Source organism: Rhamphochromis longiceps, linkage group LG7 (assembly GCF_057381845.1).
Source record: "Rhamphochromis longiceps isolate RC_006_pf linkage group LG7, R_longiceps_female_GT1.1, whole genome shotgun sequence".
NCBI lineage: Eukaryota > Metazoa > Chordata > Actinopteri > Cichliformes > Cichlidae > Rhamphochromis > Rhamphochromis longiceps.
Window position 1 is genome coordinate 24,176,756 of NC_140563.1, and position 20,316 is coordinate 24,197,071.

General features: G+C 39.1%; 4 protein-coding genes across 9 annotated transcripts in view; 2 read left to right on the forward strand and 2 right to left on the reverse strand.

The window, feature by feature from the left end:
- Nucleotides 1-9: 9 nt before the first annotated feature.
- Nucleotides 10-6,853, reverse strand: LOC146665349 (uncharacterized). The gene is made up of 8 exons (XM_085412964.1): nucleotides 6,461-6,853; nucleotides 5,643-5,783; nucleotides 4,542-4,742; nucleotides 3,345-3,532; nucleotides 1,158-1,371; nucleotides 760-858; nucleotides 583-650; nucleotides 10-404 (listed from the first exon to the last, which is right to left on the reverse strand). The coding sequence occupies exons 1-8, from the start codon at nucleotides 6,851-6,853 to the stop codon at nucleotides 245-247; spliced, it is 1,464 nt and encodes a 487-aa protein (XP_085269090.1). The 3' UTR covers nucleotides 10-244.
- A 2,646-nt stretch (nucleotides 6,854-9,499) lies between these two features.
- On the forward strand, nucleotides 9,500-12,541 carry lyve1b (lymphatic vessel endothelial hyaluronic receptor 1b). Of its 2 annotated transcripts, none has more exons than XM_085411135.1 (6): nucleotides 9,500-9,650; nucleotides 10,186-10,354; nucleotides 10,796-10,935; nucleotides 11,169-11,570; nucleotides 11,715-11,793; nucleotides 11,912-12,541. In XM_085411135.1, the coding sequence occupies exons 1-6, from the start codon at nucleotides 9,566-9,568 to the stop codon at nucleotides 12,120-12,122; spliced, it is 1,086 nt and encodes a 361-aa protein (XP_085267261.1). In that variant the 5' UTR covers nucleotides 9,500-9,565; the 3' UTR covers nucleotides 12,123-12,541. The 2 variants fall into 2 exon arrangements, with proteins under 2 accessions (XP_085267261.1, XP_085267262.1); XM_085411136.1 differs by having other exon boundaries at nucleotides 9,512-9,650; nucleotides 10,205-10,354.
- Nucleotides 12,542-12,952: 411 nt separating this feature from the next.
- rlig1 (RNA 5'-phosphate and 3'-OH ligase 1) lies at nucleotides 12,953-20,300 on the forward strand. The gene is made up of 7 exons (XM_085412965.1): nucleotides 12,953-13,160; nucleotides 16,626-16,743; nucleotides 16,844-16,939; nucleotides 17,254-17,370; nucleotides 17,544-17,741; nucleotides 17,912-18,081; nucleotides 18,252-20,300. Exons 1-7 carry the CDS (start codon nucleotides 13,071-13,073, stop codon nucleotides 18,420-18,422), a joined length of 960 nt encoding a protein of 319 aa, XP_085269091.1. The 5' UTR covers nucleotides 12,953-13,070; the 3' UTR covers nucleotides 18,423-20,300.
- Nucleotides 19,932-20,316, reverse strand: part of cep290 (centrosomal protein 290) — a 43,527-nt gene continuing 43,142 nt past the window's right edge. For 3 of the 5 annotated variants that reach the window (XM_085412958.1, XM_085412957.1, XM_085412956.1), the window contains one exon: nucleotides 19,953-20,197. In XM_085412958.1, coding sequence (XP_085269084.1) covers nucleotides 19,953-20,197 — 245 coding nt within the window. Of the gene's footprint in view, nucleotides 20,198-20,316 lie in introns of all 5 variants that reach the window. The other 2 variants (XM_085412961.1, XM_085412959.1) reach the window with 2 other exon arrangements.

The window sequence follows — 20,316 nt, forward strand, 5'->3', positions numbered from 1 at the left end:
TCTAAGACATATGATTAGGGTCTTATTGTAAGGTATTCAGAATTATTGTGCACCTCTATTGCTTTAATGTCAATAAAGTCAGTACATGAGCACCTACTGTTTACCTGTATTTACTCTGCTTTACAGTTACATATTCCATCTGTCCAATAAAATACTTCACACTTGAACAACAGTTTGAATCTTCCAAGCAGCAGCTCTACTGGAGTGCTTTGATTTTCCCAGCAGCATGTGGTTACATTCGTGGTCAGTCCTGATCTGTGGGAATCCAGAAGTATTCCACCACCTTCCTGCTTCTGCGCAGAGGGCCTGAGTCGGGTCGCTCTCCTCCATAGGCAGGCAGCTCATCAAAGTGACTCGGACCCAGATCTCTCCCCATGTGTGGTGCTGTCACCCTGAGCATGGTCCTGAGTGAATACAGTTCACAATTAATTCTTAATAGTGGTCTTCAACCAGTGAAAAGCTTTACACTTACCTATTTGCCTTCACGTTTTTGTAAATTAGAATTTTAATCTTATGTTGCTACTATATCTGAACGATTGTAGTTTGTGTGGCTTCCCCCTGGTGGCCAAAGTTTGTGTTTACCTAGATGAACTCCTTTCAGGCTCTTCAACACTGGACTCTGGAGTGGAGATGTATACAGGATCTCCTTCCTGAACAAAAACCATAACATAAGCTTCTGATTTACTTTTTAAATGTCCTGTATTGTAGACCTAGACATGCACAGCTCTCATGTGAGTATGAGATGTAGGATCATCTCACTGTGAAATTTCTCGGAGTGCCATCTGGATTTTTGAGAATTTTAACCCTCTGGTCGCTTTCAGTCATGCACAGGAAGTAGCTTTTGATGTGGGCTTGACACTGTTGAGAAAAAAAATCACTTAAAGATTTTACTTTAAAGAGATGAAAATGTACAGAACAAAATTTTTTTCTTTCAGCCTTGTTGCAAACGTGTGACTTGCAATATTGTACCACAGTGAATCACTCAGGGACGTTTTTCAAGATGGAAATAATCATTTAAACAGTATATTTTATGCTCAGTTCAAATAATTTCTTCCGTGACTGTTTGGGGATAAAAGGTGGGAGATGGCACAAAAGCACAGTAGTGTCCACTGTTTTGTAATTGTTCAGTGGGCGTGAGAGCAGTGGTGCTGTCTTACTGCTTTATTCTGCCTCAGAGCCTTCAGGTCTTCCTGAACTTGAAACATGTCAGCCAGCTCCTGGTACTTCTCCCTCCAGCTCAGGCACTCGGCCACTCTCTCCTGCCTCTCCTTCTCAGCCAGATGCCTCTCTGCCTCGACTTCCCGCCGAGCCTGGGTAGCTCTTTTGCTCCCCTCTTCTGATTCTGTTGCTCTGCGTTTCCAGTTCATCTCACTGAGAAGGGACAGGATGAAATTGCATGCTAGAACATCATAGCCAGACTGCATCTTCATGCACCTTTAAGCTAAATCCAGTTAAATCTTTAAACCGTCTTGTCTTCAGCCTGTTGTGAAGCGTACTCTCATTCTGGTCTGCAGGATAAAAGCAATAAAGAAAATAAAGAAAATCCCTAAGACGTGAATTGAAAATGGTAAATGGACTGGTCCTTATATAGTGCTTATATATATATATAGTGCTTTTCTACTCTGAGTACTCAAAGCACTTTTGTTAACTGTGTTGTCCAGTCAGGTATTTGTTGTTTGACTCGAAGTCTGTGCAAAATAAGCACACCTGGTCTTTGGTACTGTTCCTCACACTCTTAGAAGAGTCATCTTGTGTTGTGTTCACGGGACAACACAGAGATCATGTGAAAACTGCAGTGAAGGTAAATAAGTACACTTTTACAGACTTTCTACACTTTTACTTAGCAGAGCAGCCTCTTAAAGTCCTTTATATATTGTACGGAACGTCTTGGAGTCAATATGTCTGTGAAGGTTCTCAGTCATCCAGGTCATCGTAGTCAAAGGAGCTTGCAAAGAAAAGCGTCTGGACTTCTTTAAGTTGCTTGAAGACGTTTCACCTCTCATCCGAGAAGCTTCTTCAGTTCTAAGGTCAAATGGTGGAGGCGATTAGAGGATCATCAGGGGGTCCTTTTGTCCCTCTGTGGGGGGGTTACTCCCACTAGGTTTATATCTGGGACTCTCCACCATTTGACCTTAGAACTGAAGAAGCTTCTCGGATGAGAGGTGAAACGTCTTCAAGCAACTTAAAGAAGTCCAGACGCTTTTCTTTGCAAGCTCCTTTGTCTTGGAGTCAAGTACGCTTCCTCTGACTTTTCTCTTTGTTTCTGTTTTCTCCTCCTCTGCCTTGCTGATGTGACTCAGCTGAATTGAATTTTCTCAGAGCTATCAACTAAAAGGCCGTTATTGTTGCACCACGGACGGTCATGGACAATGACACTGAGTTTTGGGAAATTCCCTCTGAAGATAAATGGGAAATCCAAAAAAACCCCTCTAAAAACAGAAGTCAAAGTAATCACACACATATACAAACATGTTCATAGGTCTAACATCCTGATGTTAGAATTGCTCTTTTCTATATTCCCAGCATTAGATTGGATTTTTAAAAAGAGCTTGTGTATTTGGTATATCACAGAGCACTGGTTGGTACAAAATGCATTTTAATCAAAAAATCTGAATAGTTTTTTTTTTTTTATCACACTCAAAAAAAATCTCACTTTTTTGACAGGAAAGTAAGGAATAAAGAAGACATCTCTAACTAAGATGTTTAAATTATTTCTTCTTGGGCTCACACAGTGTACTGTTATACATAGATTTGCAACACAGTGGCACGGTGGTTAGCACTGTTGCCGCACAGCAAGAAGGTCCTGAGTTAGACCCCATCATCTGGCCGGGGTCTTTCTGTGTGGAGTTTGCATGTTCACCCCGTGTTTGCGTGGGTTCCCGCCGGGTACTCCGGCTTCCTCCCACCGTCCAAAGACATGCAACTTGTGGGGAAAGGTTAATTGATTAATCTAAATTGCCCATAGGTGTGAATGTGAGTGCGAATGGTTGTCTGTCCCTGTGTGTTGGCCCTGCGACAGACTGGTGACCTGTCCAGGGCGTACCCCGCCTCTCGCCCTATGACAGCTGGGATAGGCCCCACAGTGCCCCCCGCGACCGTGAAAAAAGATAAGTGGAAGTGAATGGATGGATTATTGCTTCCCTCATCTACTCTTGTTAAGGCAGTACAACTTCTTATTTATGTAGAAGAAGCTAGGACTAAAGCACAACTCCTATTTTTCATTAATGATAAAAACAAAACAAAACCCTGAAAGCAAAAATCAGAAAAGAGAAGTACTTAAAGATGATTTAGTGGGATGTAAGAAAATCAATCACAGTTGCCAGGTGTCACTAAAATGTATCTACCCCTCTTTAATTTGGACATTTTCTTGGGTGAGCTTCCTCAGCTTGTGTCGGAGGTCATCTCTGTCTGCCTCCAGGCTCCTGCTCTCCTGCAGGAGGGCCTGTTTCTCTCCAGACACCCGATCCAACTTCAGCTTACTTTCAAAGTAGTTCTTCTCTGTTTGTGCCAGTAAAAGCTGCATGTTCGCGTGCTGCAGAAAGAAAAAGCAGATGTCAAATTAAGTGTTACGGGCTTTGATTGAATGAACTAATCTTCCCGCTTGATTCAGGAAGTTCATTAACTGAGGTTAAACAAAAAAAGGAACTGAGCTGGAAAACTGCGTCTAAAAGCACTTTGAGTTATTTCTGCCCACAGAGATTGCATCTGCAGTTTGGACGATGGATTGCCATGATGACACGGGCGTCACAAACCATGTACATATCCTGGAAAGCTCCTCTTAAGGCTTTATCCTTCACTTTAACTCATTAAGCCCCAAAGTGACATCAAGGAAAATCGATGGTGTAGTCATGTCAAATATTCCCATGTTCCCAAAATAGCTAACTTTAGAATGCTTGTTTTTAATGATCAAAAGTCATTTTCAATCTATTTAGGATTCCTAACTCATCATGTCCGATATTATATCACGTCAACAAACTGATGCAAAGCAAGCTAAGTGATACATCCCAACCAACACAAGATTTTTAGGACTGATAATATTTAGTTATTTAAAAATCTGATATTCTCATATATCATCCAATAGGTTTTTTTTTCTTTTAAATTTACAAAACAGATTTGTCTAACAGTTGTTTTGCCCGTCTTTGCTCAGATCCACTGGCTGTTGCGTTTTTGGTGCTCCAAACGCTTTGCAGAGTGCCCTCTGGTGGTACGACTATGCAACATCAACACTCATAACATGGTTGAAGGGTGTTTCTCCAATTTCTTCCTTACTTTTTCATTTTCATTTATCTGTCATTATAATTCCCGTTACTTACAGATTGGCAAATAGCTACCTAATCAGGTTCCACTATGTGAATACTGTAAGTACTGTTTCTAGTCTTATAACAAGAAACAATCAAAGGAATTTTTTATTTAGCTCTCGCCCTAAGACAGCTGGGATAGGCTTCAGCGCTCCCCGCAACCCTGAAAAGGACAAGCGAAGTGAATGGATGGATGGAATTGTATTCAGCTTAATAGATCAGCGTTCTCTGTCATGTGTTTACCTCCTTTTTAAGCTTCTGCAGCTCTTCACTCAGACGTCCCCTGTCAGCCTCAGCTGCATCCTTGTCCCGCTGAAAGCCCAGGGACCGAGCCTCAGCCACAGCCCTGCCCTTCTCTGCCTCCGCCCTGGACTCCTCTGCTTCATCTGCAGCTCGCGAACATAACATCGACCTTTGCTGGCTCTGGTACAGCTTCTGCTTCAGCTGATTTGGGTCACACAGAGAGAGGTGAATGCGTGCTGCAGTGACATGATCGAGAAACAGTAGACGCCTGCTTTGTTTTACCAACGTAACGTGATTCTAACCCTTTGGAGTGACAAGGGTCTGCTTTAGCTGGCATGAATGGGTTAGGTTATATAGGTTAGCGGAATAATATGCATCTCCTTCATACATTCATATAAGATGTCTTATATAAAACTAGATCTAAGACTTCAAACACCTTAACAAGCTTTTCTGGACATAAAAAATTCATTTATAACACTTACTTTTATTTAAAGAATGCCTACTGTAAAGATCCCTCATGTTCCCTCATTGACACAATGGCAGTTCTGAAAAGGCAGTCACATTTCCTGCCACAAAGATCTCCCCCAGCATACCACAGCCACATAATCCTCTCTGTGTAGGGTCAAGCAGTACGGTTCTCCTGGTTTATGCTACACATTCAGTTGCCCATTTGTCAAAAACATGGTGAGGAATGGCTAACTGACCATAGCAGGTTTTCTTTACACATAAATTTCAAAATATAAAAAGGTCACATATTTTATTAAAGCTGTAAATTTAGTCTGACATTTAAAGCTGGCATGTAAACACTGTTTGATAGAAGCACATGCTGTTTTGCTGCTGTTTTAACATATGAATCTAACATTAATGTCCTGGAGAACAGGAAGCTGCTATAAGCCAATTGTAACTTGATGTAACTGAATTAAAGTTTTCCAACAGATGTAAAGACAAGGTTTGAAAGAAGAACATGTCTTGATTCCTTCCAAAAAGTCTGATTGACTACCATATAGGCGTGTGGTTATACTTTCGTTTTTGTGCTCATAAGTGGCCTACTGTTTCATCTCTTGGTTATTAGTGCCATTTAATAACACTGTTTGGCTGTACCTCCTTAACTTGAGCCTGTAGCTCCTGGTTCAAGTTTCTGAGGTTCCTCATGGTTAGCTCACTCTCTGTGCGCATCATAATCCGTTCCATGTGGATCTCGTTTGATAAATACTTGTTTTCTTTCTTCAGGTCCTCACATTCCTGAGAGAATTTATTAGTGACACACAGTGTGAACTAGAAGCTACGGAGCCGCCCCCCAGCACCACCACCCACCCCGAAATATACAAACTCATAAAATAATGAATTATGTCATCATGAGAAATTATGACCTTTACAAGTTCTCATTATATTTACAGCATTTTTTTCACATTCATCATGCTTTTTGTTTTACGTTTTATGGTTTATGGTTCATGTCGTCTTTTTAAGATCATTTAACTGGCCTTGGAAATAATAATACGAGTGTGATAATTTTTTACGCTCGTCTGGGAAACTCTTTTCCTTCAGGTTTTCCCAGAAGGATTCAGCTTCTGAACCAAGGTCTTAGATATCTGAGAGGTCACGAGTGCACTGGCTTACACAACATGAATTATTAATATTTATCATACATTTCCTGTAAGGATGCTCTTACAGTGAAGCTGGAGGATGTTAAATGTTACACCTGCTGTTATGAATCATATGAGAACTCAGCAGTAAAATCTACAAAATAAATAAATACAAATAAAAATGTTTCTAAAAGTGAAAAAAGTGTGTGTTAGCTCTGTAACTGATTTTACAATTGCCTGAATATTTGAATGCTGAATCAAAGTTAATACGAATTATTTAATCTTAACGTTACATTTTGTAAAGAAAACATTCATTGTCCTTTTCTACCTTCTTACCTTCCTCTTTCTGACCAGCTCCCCCTGCAGATGATTGAGCTGGAGGAAGGAGCCATTGGAGCTGACGGCGCTGACTGGCCTGACCGCCCGCACAGGCCTCCTGGACGGCCTGGAGAGGACTTTAACTTCTTCCGTTACCCCATCCTTGAACCGGCTGCCTCTGTTAACGTTACTGCTGCTCATGGAGAAAGATTTGTACAGGCTGTCATCTAGCGAGGACATCTGCAGATCTGTGTGCGATCTGGCCCTGATTGACATTTCAAAGAAAAAGAGAAAAAAACAAAACGACTGATGCAGTTTTGCCAAAATGTCACTGTCACCAAAGGAAAACAAGGGCTCCCGGTTTGTTGTTAGAACATAGGCCAGCAACCTGAATAAAGTTCTCAGTTTCATGTTTGGTTCACTGGGTGGATCCTATCACCAGCCCAGCTTCATTCAACATTTATTGGGCAACACGATAGCAGAAAACGCACTGAGGCAAACAGTCTCTGTGTTTTGGTAAGAGGACACTTTCTATTCCTTAAAAAGCCTTAAAATTATTAATAATTTTTATATGTGAAATTGAAAAAGTCAGTGGTGTCAATTTATTTTTATGTATTTAAAGTTTTTTCAGTTAACTAAGGACCAGTAACCATGGGTAGCATATCAGAACAACAGAAGCACACACACACACACACACACACACACACACACACACACACACACACACACACACACACACACACACACACACACACACACATATCTATACTTGAAAGGTCACTGAGACCTATTCTTTTGATGTCAGATTTCATTTTCATGTTTTCACACTTTTTTTTTACTGGTTCGTGATTTTCTGACAGTCTGTAGAAGAAGATAGACACACCCAACCGAGGAAGTGTGACCACTTAACATCTTTCCTGGGCCTATCAGTGGACCAGCAGTCTATCGCTATCCTCAGTCATTACTGCTTCAGCCTGAAGAAGGCAGGAAGCACCATTATTTACACAACAGTCACTGAGTCATTGCAGTAGGACACACTGGACTGTTTTGCTTCCTGCAGTAGAATGAAAGTGGTGATACTGCAAGTTTTAACACAACAGGGGAAAGTACTCGTCATTCTAACCTGCCTTTAACTCGTGATTATGATGTGTTCAGGGTACCAAATGCCAGGTCTGATCACATGATTAGAGATTACATGAGAAAGCATGCATCGTTTTTATTGAAAGGCTAGTTTTAATAGTGCAAAAAGTTAAATGCGTCAGCTGAGTTGATAATCCATATGCAATCAATACGTAATTAATAAATAACCTTAATACTCAATACTTAATACTTAACTGAAAATGCCACACTTTGATTGTTGGGTTTTGTTGGGTCTACCTTACAATATAAAGTTCCTTGAGGTGACTGTTGTTGTGATTTGACGCTCTATAAATAAAATGGAATTGAACTGAACTTTAATCATAAAAAAAATTAATGCAAAAATATTCATGAGTCCTTTCACTGAAAATCATTCAACTTTACTTTCATGATTAGATGTTCTCATCTAATCATGAAAGTGCATTATTCAAGTGTTCATGATAAAAACCCGTGTGAATGTTTTTCTTGGGGTTTTTTGGTATTTACTAAGATAGAAACTAAACTGCAGTGAGGCGTTTCACATGATGCTCCAGGCTTAAGCATTTAGTGTGCCACTTCTTATTTTTATTATCCCAAAAGATTTGATCCCAAAATTCTGTTATGTATTTTTTTTGTCCATGTGGAATATACTATATAAATTACCTTGCAGAATACCATGAAGCTCTCTTGTTTATGTTACTATGCATTAACCACCAGGGAAAAAACTTACTGGTCACAAATCATAAATAACATGTGCTTCTACACATGTTTTTTGTCGCTTTGCTTTCCAGCTGTGCACCCTTCCTGAAGTTGAACATTTTTTTAAGCATCTTTTTCTTCTCAGTGTTTGCAAGTGTATATACAGTCCTCATAAAGGGACTCCTGCAGTTTGTCTCTATAATATAAAAGCCCTGTGTTAACTGTTGTCGTGGGTTGGTGCTGTATGAATAGATTAAAACTGGTTTATTTTTTCTATACTTTTTAAAATATACAACACTATATTTTTGTATACAACACTTTTTAGTCCATTGATTGATCATTTTATTTTGAAAAAATTGTATAATATCAACATTATGTATGTATTTTGTAAGCTCTGTTAATGGAAAGGGGCTGGGGCTGATATAGTGCTACATGTTGAGTCGCTTTAGGAAATGAAAAGATCAAACAAATGATTGATCAATGCATAATCGATGTAGGACTTAAAACAATTAAAAAGTAAACAAGCACACAGCAGTTTAAACAATTCTAAATACATTTGCACCATTACTGTGAAAGACAGACTTAAATATACAAGTAGTTCAAAGATTATGTGCCATGAGTCGTGATTTTTTTTCCTTTTTTGATCTTTGATAGGTGCCGTGAATGTGATGATTTGAAACATAATATAAACACAGAGGAAACTTGGTTATACGTATAAAATTGGTTCCAATAGCAGACAGCAAGAGTGAGGACAGCAGAGGAAAAGTTGGGAGGAAATTCCTTTTCCTACAGCTTATGGAGTGAAAAAATACCTTCATCAGAGATGCTTACGAAGCAGAAAAGCTCAAACTCATACAAATAGTACAAAACAACATTTAAGAAGGCTTCTTTAACCATATCCACTTGTAAAGTTTGATTTTTTAAAAATGAATAAACTCTTCACCCAATTGACAGTTTAGATTATTACATCCTTTTATTTGATTCTTTTATGAAACCCATATTCCTATATCTCTGCTTTGGAAATCATTAATATGTTATCACTAGTACAAGATTAGTGCTTTAAATGTCATATATGTCATGCATCTGCAATTTGATCACCCAAACAATAACGTTTAGAGAGTTACTGTGAAGGTCTTTCTCATGAGGATGCGTGTCCTATCTCCTAACAGGCCATAAAGCAGATTTGACCTTGTTTTTCCTGTTTCCTCTTCTCTTCCCTGTCACATTTGTTCTTGGGCTTCTCCCTCTGCTTCAGTTTATTTGATCCTCCACCGTCATCCACGTTGGGTATACTTTGTCATACAAGACATGGCAAGACTTTGTTGTTTGCCATCAGTATTACCTGTGATGTTTGCCCTGTTTTTACAAACCTGCGAATCCACTTTAAATAGAGGTAAGGTTTTTGTATGTTTATTTCTTCATTCACTTTTAGATTTAATCCTGGGATATCCCACAAGTTTAGCGTTTCAAATTCTAAAATTTCATAGTTGTTAAGAAGTTTAACTTGTGTTTTTGAAATGTCTTTTAAGACTGCCATCAGATTTTATTGTTAAGAAGACGAAGATGTTTGGCTCCTTCTGTGATATTAAACTTTAATATATTAGCAAAAGATTAAAAAAATGATTTTTTAAAATGTTTTTCTGAGTATTCTTTGTCGCACACGGAGTGTGTGTGTGTGTGTGTGTGTGTGTGTGTGTGTGTGTGTGTGTGTGTGTGTGTGTGTGTGTGTGTGTGCTCATATTATGGTTTATTTCTTTGTAAAGTAGATGTACACACTGTGGTTACCTGTATATTAATATGTATACTTTACATCATAAGTAACAGATCATAAGGCTTTTCACAGGACAGTCAGTTCTTCTTTTACATCCATCCATCTTTTCAATGTAATTTATTTACAAAGAAAATTCGCTTTAAAAATTTTTTGTTAGTAATTTCTGAGAGTTACAGAGCCACTGGAGTCTTCCTGCTTATTGAAGGAGGAACCTACTACACCTTGAACTTCACAGCTGCCAGAGATGCCTGTCTTTCACTAAATGTCACCATGGCGACGGAATATCAGATATCAAAAGCAATCACACATGGACTGGAAACGTGCAAGTAAGCAGAAAGCATTTAACTAGGGTTTAATACATGTTGACCCATATGCATTTTTCATATTAATAAATCATGCACAAAAACAGGCGACTAACTCGAATGCGTTTCCCAGTAATAACATAAAAATATTTTAGAAAACACAACTAACTGTCCCAAATACACAAGATCGATGTATTGCATAAGCACTTGGGTCCATATATATTTGGTTAGTGGCACTTTTTTGGGGTAATTTTGCCTTCTTACACCATCACACTTTAAATTAAACCAAAGATTATTTAAATCAAGGAGTTTAACATTTGCATTCCCTGTTTATAAATTACACACAATCCCTGATTTTCTGTGGCTCAAAACTAATTGGACAGACTGACCTAATTTTAACCATAATGATTGTTGTTTAATATGTGGATAAAAACCATTACTATATTACTGTTACTATTTTAACAGATATGGCTGGATAGCTGAACAGATTGCCGTCATCCCACGAATTTCCCCTAAACAAAACTGTGGCCAAGGCAATATCGGGGTAGTGTCATGGAAGACATCAGCAGATAAAGAGTTTGGCGTCTTCTGCTTCAATGCATCCGGTATTACTTATTTTCTTAGTTTATGAGACTAATATATGCCATAAACGTCAATTCATCCATCACAGATGTCAAATGTCTAATGCCAAGACCAAAGTGTCTGAGTGGCACATAACAATGTAATGACATGATCAGTGTGATTGTGACCCGCAAGTGGTTTTCATGTTGTGCCTAATTACTGCCTGTAATTACAGCATCTGATCACTTAAATAGAACTGAACCATTGATTTTCTCAGCATTAACAGATTTGGAGACAACAGCCAGCCCACAATCCCCCACATCTCCAACTCCACTGACAACTCAAACCACACATTTGGTCACATCAACAACAAAGTCCATGTCCTCAACAAAAAAGTCAATAACAGGAAAATCTCAGCCGACACTTCAGCCCACACCCTCAACTTCAGCTTCTGATGTGCTTGTCAAGACATCGCAGTCAGCAAGGATTTCTTCCTCTGCCACCCCTTCTTTTAAAACGTTCTCAACCCATATTCCTGTTTCCTTGCCTCCGATTACCACTCTGAACCCCCCTGGTACCACTTTTACCTTTTCTGCTTCCACTCATGCCTTCAATTTCCCAGCTTCCTCTGAGTCGGTGCTGCCACAGACTGAGAGCCCCACAAAACCATCTCTAGGAGGTATGTTCTGCAATATCTTCTTTTTTCATTGTTTGATTTTGCTAACATCATTTCAGCAAAAAGAAACCCAAACATTTGGATAAATGATTTTAATCAAATTAACTTATTTACTTGTTTTCTTTTGTTGTTGTTTTTCTTTATCAGCTTTACATGTAACAGTTATTGTTCTTGGCATCATTCTTCTGCTCCTGACTGCAGCAAGCGCTATGTGGTACTTTCAAGTGTGAGTAATGTTTTCAGCACTTAAGGAACAACTTTTGTTTCTTTGTTTGCAATAATGTGGTGTAATCCACATATGTTGTCTTTTATTAAAAACACTTTTCTCTGTCTTTTTGGAAAAGGAATGTTTTCAGGTGCTTGTCTCACTGGCAGCAGATGGATAACATCGAGACAGAGATGTGGAATTTTACTGATAATGATATGAACCAACTCGGCCAGTATGGACCGCAAGGAGATGATGATGATGACGATGAAGAAGAATCAGACCACAAGTACTCCAGTGATATCACTCTGTGTGTGAAATCAGACATCAAAGCAAACTCTTCAGAGTAATATGACCATTTTGTGCAAGTTTTTGTAGACACAGCTGTGTTGTCTGATAAAAACAAGATTAGAAGATCATTTACGTCATAAACTCTTCGGTTGATTGTTGTACTCATAAAAATCCTTTATACAGCCAGATGCAGGACTCTTCTGGCTACAGACAACTGACTCTGGCTCTATGTTTAGACTTGCTGTCATATACACATGAATGAAGGTGGAAGCCAACATATGCTTCGCTCCTGGTGGTGGAGAAAAAAACAATACAAATATGTAACTGACACAGACCATATTGTAAAATAATATTGAAAATATACAATAATAATTGTGTGACCTGTATTTCTGTATTACAGACAACCGATACTAACAAACAAGCTTTCAAAGTAATACTATTATTACTTTTATTATGAAAATAAATTGTGTTAATGTTATTTACAAGTGTCTTCTACCCCCCCCCCCCCCCCCCCCCCCCCCCACACACACACACACATAGACATATGCATATCTAGATTTAGCACAAAAAGTCGGGTAATTTGTGTTTGGGCAAATATTTCTTTGTAACTTTGCATCTTGGCAATAAATACTGTTGCAAAGCCTGTTTATTTCCTCTTAAAGGGCGCCATTTAATTCCCAAAGAAATGCATGTGTGGATTGTGCAGCAGAGACGAGTATGAAAAACTTACCAAATCTTCTCTGCCAATCCAGTAAAAGTACATTTATTTGCATTTATTTCACGTAAAATAGCAAAAAATATATACTTCCAAATACACATGGGTACATGTTGTTACCAACGCAGCAACATGGCGGCGGTAATGAATCGTTTCGGTATTTACTCACCGACATAAAACCAGCGAAGAAGACGACAACTCCAGAGCCAAACCGTTGTTGATTTTTTTTTTTTTGCTTTGCTCATCCATGTTTGTAAACGTTAAGTTACAGCTTTGGTAGAAAGCACACGAAATGAGACGCCTGGGTTCCGTACAGCAGAAGATACCGTGTGTGTTTCTGACAGACGTGATGGAAGAACAGTCCAGAAAACGCGACTGTCAGGTGAATGCATCTGCAGACACATTATCAGGCGCAGTAGGTTTATTATGGGTATCTCTTGCTGCTACAGTTGTTAGCACGGAGAAGCACCCGTCGTGAACAAGTTCTTAGTCGTGTCTTTTTTTTTATCTTTTACTGGAAATGAAATGTAAGCAGAGTAAATGTCTGAGCCAGAGCAGGGGGAGGTGGCTAACTGTTGTCCTTTCGCCTGTAGCACGAGGACACACCTCAGGTCTTCCTCGGCAGAGGACCACACTGATTTGCATAATGTAGACAACAGGTTGAACAAATTAACTGACACATGGTCGTCGTGACAAATAGTTGTGCAGCTGGTTTCAACAGCAGAGAAATTTCTGTCTGATTTATTTATTTATTTATTGTAAATGTGGTGCAATCTGGCATCAAACAGTTATTTGCTGTGCCAACTTTCCAGTTTTTAACAGTGAGTCGAGTAGAGCCAGTGCTGTGTGATGAATAGAGTAGAGCAAATACCTGCATGGCTGAATGAAGGGTTTTTCCTACTTACTCAAGCTTTACCAAAGCACCAAAATCTTCTTTGTCAGGTAACACACAGACATATGCAGACCACTCTTGCAGGCTTAGTCACTGCAAGTCTGGAAAAAACAAACAAACAAACAAACAAACTCTGGAATGAAGAAAATTTTGGCCGGGCTACTTGAAAGCAGAAGAAGAGAGGAAGAACGTGCCAGTTAAAAGACTTATGGACATTTCAGCTCTATCGTTAAGGGCATGGAAGAACCTGACATTAAATTAATGTTTCATAACGTGTAAGACTGAGAGCATCTTTACATAATTCAAATGTAGGCTAAACCTAACTGCAAGTTTGATATAAGGAAGTGCAAATAGATGGCCTGTTTCAGGATTGTAGTCAGTGAGACTTGTAGAACATTAAAACCCTACAGGAAAAAAATCAATGAATAAAGTTGTTTCTGAGAATTGATATTAATTACTGATGCTCATTACCGAAAGACTTTAGACACTGTTACTATTCACTCACTGAGCTCTGAGGGATCTTGTAGAGGTATTACTATCTGATGTTAATATACACAGCTCAAAGGAGAGATCTGCAGGTGTCAGGATAGGACTACATATAACAGGAAAAGTCTGTTTTCACACATTAGCTGTTTACCCTTAAGTTAAATCGTTGCAAAGAATTATTTCAGTCATTTCCCTAGATAATCAGTAACTTAATACTATCATTTTCTTTATTCATTTTTTAGCGGTTGTTTAGTTTTTCTTTTAGAACCCTACCACAGGGGGGCCACAAGCCGATGTAGTGCTAGTGCCGTTCTCAACCCAGCAGAAATGGGGAGGGTTGTGTCAGGAAGGGCATCTGGTGTAAATCAACCATGTGAATCATCAAGAATGAGATTTCCATAGCAGATCAGTTGAGGCCTGGGTTAAGAACGACCGCCTACGGTGCTGTTGGCCAACAGGGTGTGGATGGAAGTTGTGCTGCTGCTGGCCAAAGAGGAAAGTTGGAAGGCATGTTCGAAGACAGAGAGAAGGATGGAGCCAGGGAAGAAAAGGGGACGGCCAGAGTGAACAAGGCCATGCAGAGGCTATTTGTGGCAGAGGAGGATGCTTGAAATGGAGGCAGAAGATGAAAAAGTGTTGTTAGTGTCTTTTAGGATGCTAGCTGGCCCCCCAGATTTTTCTCCACAGCGATGCATCAAACAACATCCATCCATAGGTCTCCAGCCTGTCCAAGGCCCAAACAACATAGAAATGACTTGATTTGTTCAGAATGGTTACCCTATTGATGGAACAGAAATATAATTACCACCATATTACTTTATGGCTGTGTTTACCATCCTTTTGGAGCTACGGCACATATTTCACATTAGAAAAATCACATGGCACACCACCAAACAAAAATGTCACAAAAAGCATATTGATCATTTTTCCTGTGCACCAGGTACAGCAGAACCACTACTCATGCTAGGGCCTTCATCTGGGTCAGATTGACTACTTTTTCTTTTCAGATATTTATCTATTGCTATGATGTGCTGCGTCGTCTCACAGCATGACTTTTTAATTTCTTCTTCATCATCTTCTGTTTTCCCGGCAGTTGGCAACCTATTTAATTAGAGCAGGTAGCTGTACTGCTCTCTAGTGGAAGAGATTGTAATTGTTCTGCCCGTTACTCACGCCGGTCCTCAACCTTTTTTGCTCCACGGACCGGTTTAATGTCAGACAATATTTTCATGGACCGGCCTTTAAGGTGTCTCAGATAAACACAGCAAAATAAAATGAAACAACCAAGACAAAAACAATGATATTTTGTAATTATAATAATAAACGCAAATTCATTGTGTAATTGTGTAACTTTATTAGCAGCGTCCTCGTGAAATACGGCAACAACATTGAGAGTAACATCCTCCTCTCTGCCCCTTAATGCTCTCTGGTCACTATGGTAACGCGTAAATATTTCTTTCAAAATAAGACACACAACTACAACACGGGATAAGACCCAGGATAACCGAGTTAACGATAAAACCCCGGAAAACCATAAATTTCACACCCAAGCCTCAACATGCCATATCCACTTATCCACTTGATATAAGGCTAACTGGCAAACTGTAATGTTTTTCAAATTTTTTCCCCTCTCTGATTTTTAAATGCATGTGCCTTAAAACCACCAGGTGCAAGAGTTCCCTGCAGAGCCTGGGATTAAAGTTTGTGGCTCTTGGAGGCCTGTTTCCTTTGCACAGGTTTTCTCTGAATTAGCTGGAGCAACCAGCTAATTCATGTCATATGTGCCGTGAGCACATTGGCATTCGTTCAAACTCTACACCACTTGAAGATAATTTCGCTTTCAGTGGAGTGATAGATTTCAAATAAGTGTTTTTGAATCATTTGCCAAACTGATATACTTCATCCATCCATCTAGAGCTGTAGAGAACGCTTTAATCTTGGCATAATGATGACACTTTATACTGATGATCATGGGCCTCATATCACTGGCACCTCATTTGTATCTCCTTAATGTTATGTTTTTATGTTGTGATAAATGTAGTCTTGTAGTCATGTGTGTTTTTTGAAAATAGCCAGAAACTGAAACGTCATTTGTTTGAATCAGCACCTGTTAATAGATATATAGGAGATATACTTTAAGAGAATCGCTTTTCATGGGATTCACTTATATTTCATGTAATTGATTCTCTGGTTGCTAAAACTTTGCAGTCATGAAATTATTCTCAAATTGCATTAGATGAATTGTGCAGCTGATTCAGTGTCAGCACAGTCATGTAGTCTGTTGTTGGTTCTTTAATCAAGCCCAAACTTATAATTGAAAAGTGGTGGTTTATAATGTGGGGCTTCTGTTTGATGCTATATAATATGTAGATAACTGATTTATGCATTCATGGTACCGTTACTAATGTTGGGTATAGTCACTTTCATTTATATCTTGCACTGATCAAACATGGTTTTGCTTCTCTTTAGCAATTTCAGGTTGTTGCCACAGAAAATGTGAACCCTGTTGCTCTGCAGGCTAACATACATAGTGCGCTTGCCACTGAAAAACTTGATGGCACCTGTTGCTATGTTACAGTTTATAAAGGTGAGAAGATCTCAGAATAACACTGATCATTTCCTAGTCAGCATCTACAAACTGCTACTACTTTGTAGTTTTCTAAGTGGAATTGATCTGTTTTCTTTAGGGCAGCCTTACCTGTGGGCTCGACTTGACAGAAGACCAAACAAACAAACAGAGAAGAGGTTTAAAAAGTACCAACATTCTCACAAAAGTTGTAAAGGTAGATTAACTTTGTCAAAAACAGTTCCCCCAAGATTTTTGAACACGTTTTCTTTTTGGTAATATTGCTTCTACACATCACCACAGTGGGTTTTTAGTGACTGAAGCAGATTCTGAGCCTCAATTCAAAGGGTTTAATAACAGTATTACTTAAAAATCCACTGTATTGGTATACACAAGCATAATTACCAGAAACCTATGGGGCTAATTGTGATAATATTGAGTGTGGACCAAAAAAGAAAAGGCCTGGAAAATGTTAATACATAACACATTTAGCAGTGGGGAAGGGTTTTATTTTTCCGGGCTTTCTTTCAGGTTTCACGTGGAACATAGAGGAAGATTTTAAACCGGTGCCAGAAACATGGATCCCAGCTCATGGAGTCAAACATCACAGCGGCCGTCCAGTGCCCGATGAACATGGACATATTCCAGGTTCTTAGTTCTCATTTTAGTTTGTGTGCAGTGAATTCACCTATGTCTATGTAAAAGAGTTTATGTAGAAAAATGGGGGTAAGGGTCAAAGTGATGATAAGCAGCAAGTATCGTCCTTCACATGGAAACCATCAGCATGACGAGTACTTTTCTTTGTTGTTATAAATATGTAGGCTGGGTTCCAGTGGAGAGAGACAACAAGCAGTACTGCTGGCACTCCTCTGTGGTGGATTACAACGTTGGGCTTGCTCTTGTTCTCAGGCCTCGACGTGACAACGAAGACATGTTAGAAATCACATCAGTCCCATTAGCTGAGCTCCAGGAACAAACACTGGAGCTTATTGGAACCAATGTCAATGGAAACCCCTATGGTAATAGAAACTACATTCATTTTTTTTTTTTTTATATAAGCTGTGGTTAGGAATTAGGAATTAATTATGTTGTTATGTTAATAAATGATTAAGATTAATTAACTTCATTGGGTGATTGATTTAAAAGAAAAACTGAAGTAAACCAAGGTTCATTAATATTGTACAAACAGGGCTGGGCAGCAAAAAACAGCCTGTCCACTGCCTGGTTACACATGGGAGTGTCCCAATCAGAAACCCACCACCTGTGGACTTCCAGCAGCTGTGCTCCTGGTTTCATGAGAATCCAGACGGTCGAGTTGAGGGCATAGTCTGGCACTGCAGTGACGGCACTCTCATCAAGGTGGGATAATATATATATATATATATATTATTCAGTACATAAAATAGATTTAAGTATCTGTATTAAAAGATTGAGCTGCCATAAGCAGTTTACAGGGAGCAATGCTTTCATGCTTCAGTGTTCTAAATAGTGTGAAATCAGGCACCAAGCTCTTCTGTGTGTGTTGTTAGGTCCATCGTCATCACCTGGGACTGAAGTGGCCAGAAGCGAACACTTGCCTTGGTAACAAGCCGACGGCCATCCGTGTTGACGCTTATGGCAGCACGGAGTTGTTTACATCGTTTGTAGCACTAAATGGACACTGCTTCAGCCGGCTTCAGGACATTCACTTTGAGCTATAAGTCCATGCGGTCTTGTGAGGATCTGCCGCTTCGCTGATAGATCCCTGATATTTCATCTGTAATTCCTTGCGAGTGATTTACAATCCTATACTCATATAGATTAATTTATTCCACAGAAACCAGTTAAGAACTGCTGCTTTTTGAATTCATGAAAGTCTTAAGAGTAGCTTACAGTGAGTGAGCTGTTAGTGGAAGAAATAAGGAGAAAACTGACTGCCAAAGTTTAACGTTTGGCACCCAAAAGAAACGGTGGAGTGAATCAAAACTTAAGATGGTTTTTGCAGAGATGTGTACTGCTTTAATGTAAAAATAACTGACCAACTTGGCTTTTTTTTTAGCAAGTTAAGTTATTAAAGGGAACCCCAGCTATTAAGACATGTTTGTGCTAAAATATGCACTGTGCTTTCAATAACATGTGGTATTAAAATACGCCAAATGTTTTCCTTTTAAGCACATTTTATATAAAACTGATTTACCAGTAGGCCGCCATTGTTATTTACTTCTCAATGCACTCTGGGTAGTGACATCATATGGTTGCACCGCATTGAGTTCAGTTAGCAGCGCACTGGAACTGGCTTCAGTTCAACGTTTCCAGTTTGAACCAGAACAATCCGAGAGAGAGAGAATGAAAATAGTCAACCAGTACTTATTTTAGATGAAGATGAAAACAATCCGTCACACGAGGACGCGAGAGTGAGGGAAAACTACTGGTGTCTGTGCGGTTACTGCTTGCCCGTGCCAATCGTAATTTCACTGTATAATAAAAATTAGAATTCTATTAATGTTTTTATCACGCGGTTATGCGATGCCATGGATAGCTGCTGCCATAAAACTGAGCTCTTTACAACAAACGCTCTCAGTAGCCGCACAGACACCAGTAGTTTTCCCTCACTCTCGCGTCCTCGTGTGACGGATTGTTTTCATCTTCATCTAAAATAAGTACTGGTTGACTATTTTCATTCTCTCTCTCTCGGATTGTTCTGGTTCAAACTGGAAACGTTGAACTGAAGCCAGTTCCAGTGCGCTGCTAACTGAACTCGATGCGGTGCAACCGTGTGACGTCACTACCCAGAGTACATTGAGAAGTAAATAACAATGGCGGCCTACTGGTAAATCGGTTTTATATAAAATGTGCTTAAAAGGAAAACATTTGGCATATTTTAATACCACATATGTTATTGAAAGCACAGTGCATATTTTAGCACAAACATGTCTTAATAGCCGGGGTTCCCTTTAAAAATGACCACTTTATATATACTGTATCCCAAAACTCATCTGTTGCTAAGTGAAGAATGAATGAATAAATATTAACATTTTATTCAACAATTTTTTATTTGACAGAATACAAAAGTGACTTACAGTACACAGAAAAAAACTTTCATGTTACGTACAAATTTACATTCTCACAACAATAAGTTAGTATTCACATATTAACACAAAAATATTGTGTCATTTCATTGTTAAAAGGAAACTCCTTCCTCAAAATTTCCAAGGAATGTGACTGTAAAAGCATGACTTACATACCACACATTAAGTGATAGACACACTGGGCACTTCTGCCTTTACCCCAAATTGTTGACACACTTTTTTCAGCTGCTCCTCCAACAGAACATTCTTCTTCACCTCTAAGTTGTAGTTATATTTCAGGTCTTCGATTTCATCAAAAAATGCTGGGTCAAAGTTCTCCAGTTCTTTTTTCAGCTTCGTGACCTCAGCTTGAAGTTTGGTTTTTTCAGTTTCAGCTGCCTGCAGAAGCTTTTTGAGTTTCCCATAATCTATGGACACAAGAAGAGAAACCATCATGATTCTTCCTTAGACAGTACTGTACCTCATACCTATCAAGGTGTTTGTTAAGACGGCGCATATATATATATATATATATATATATATATAT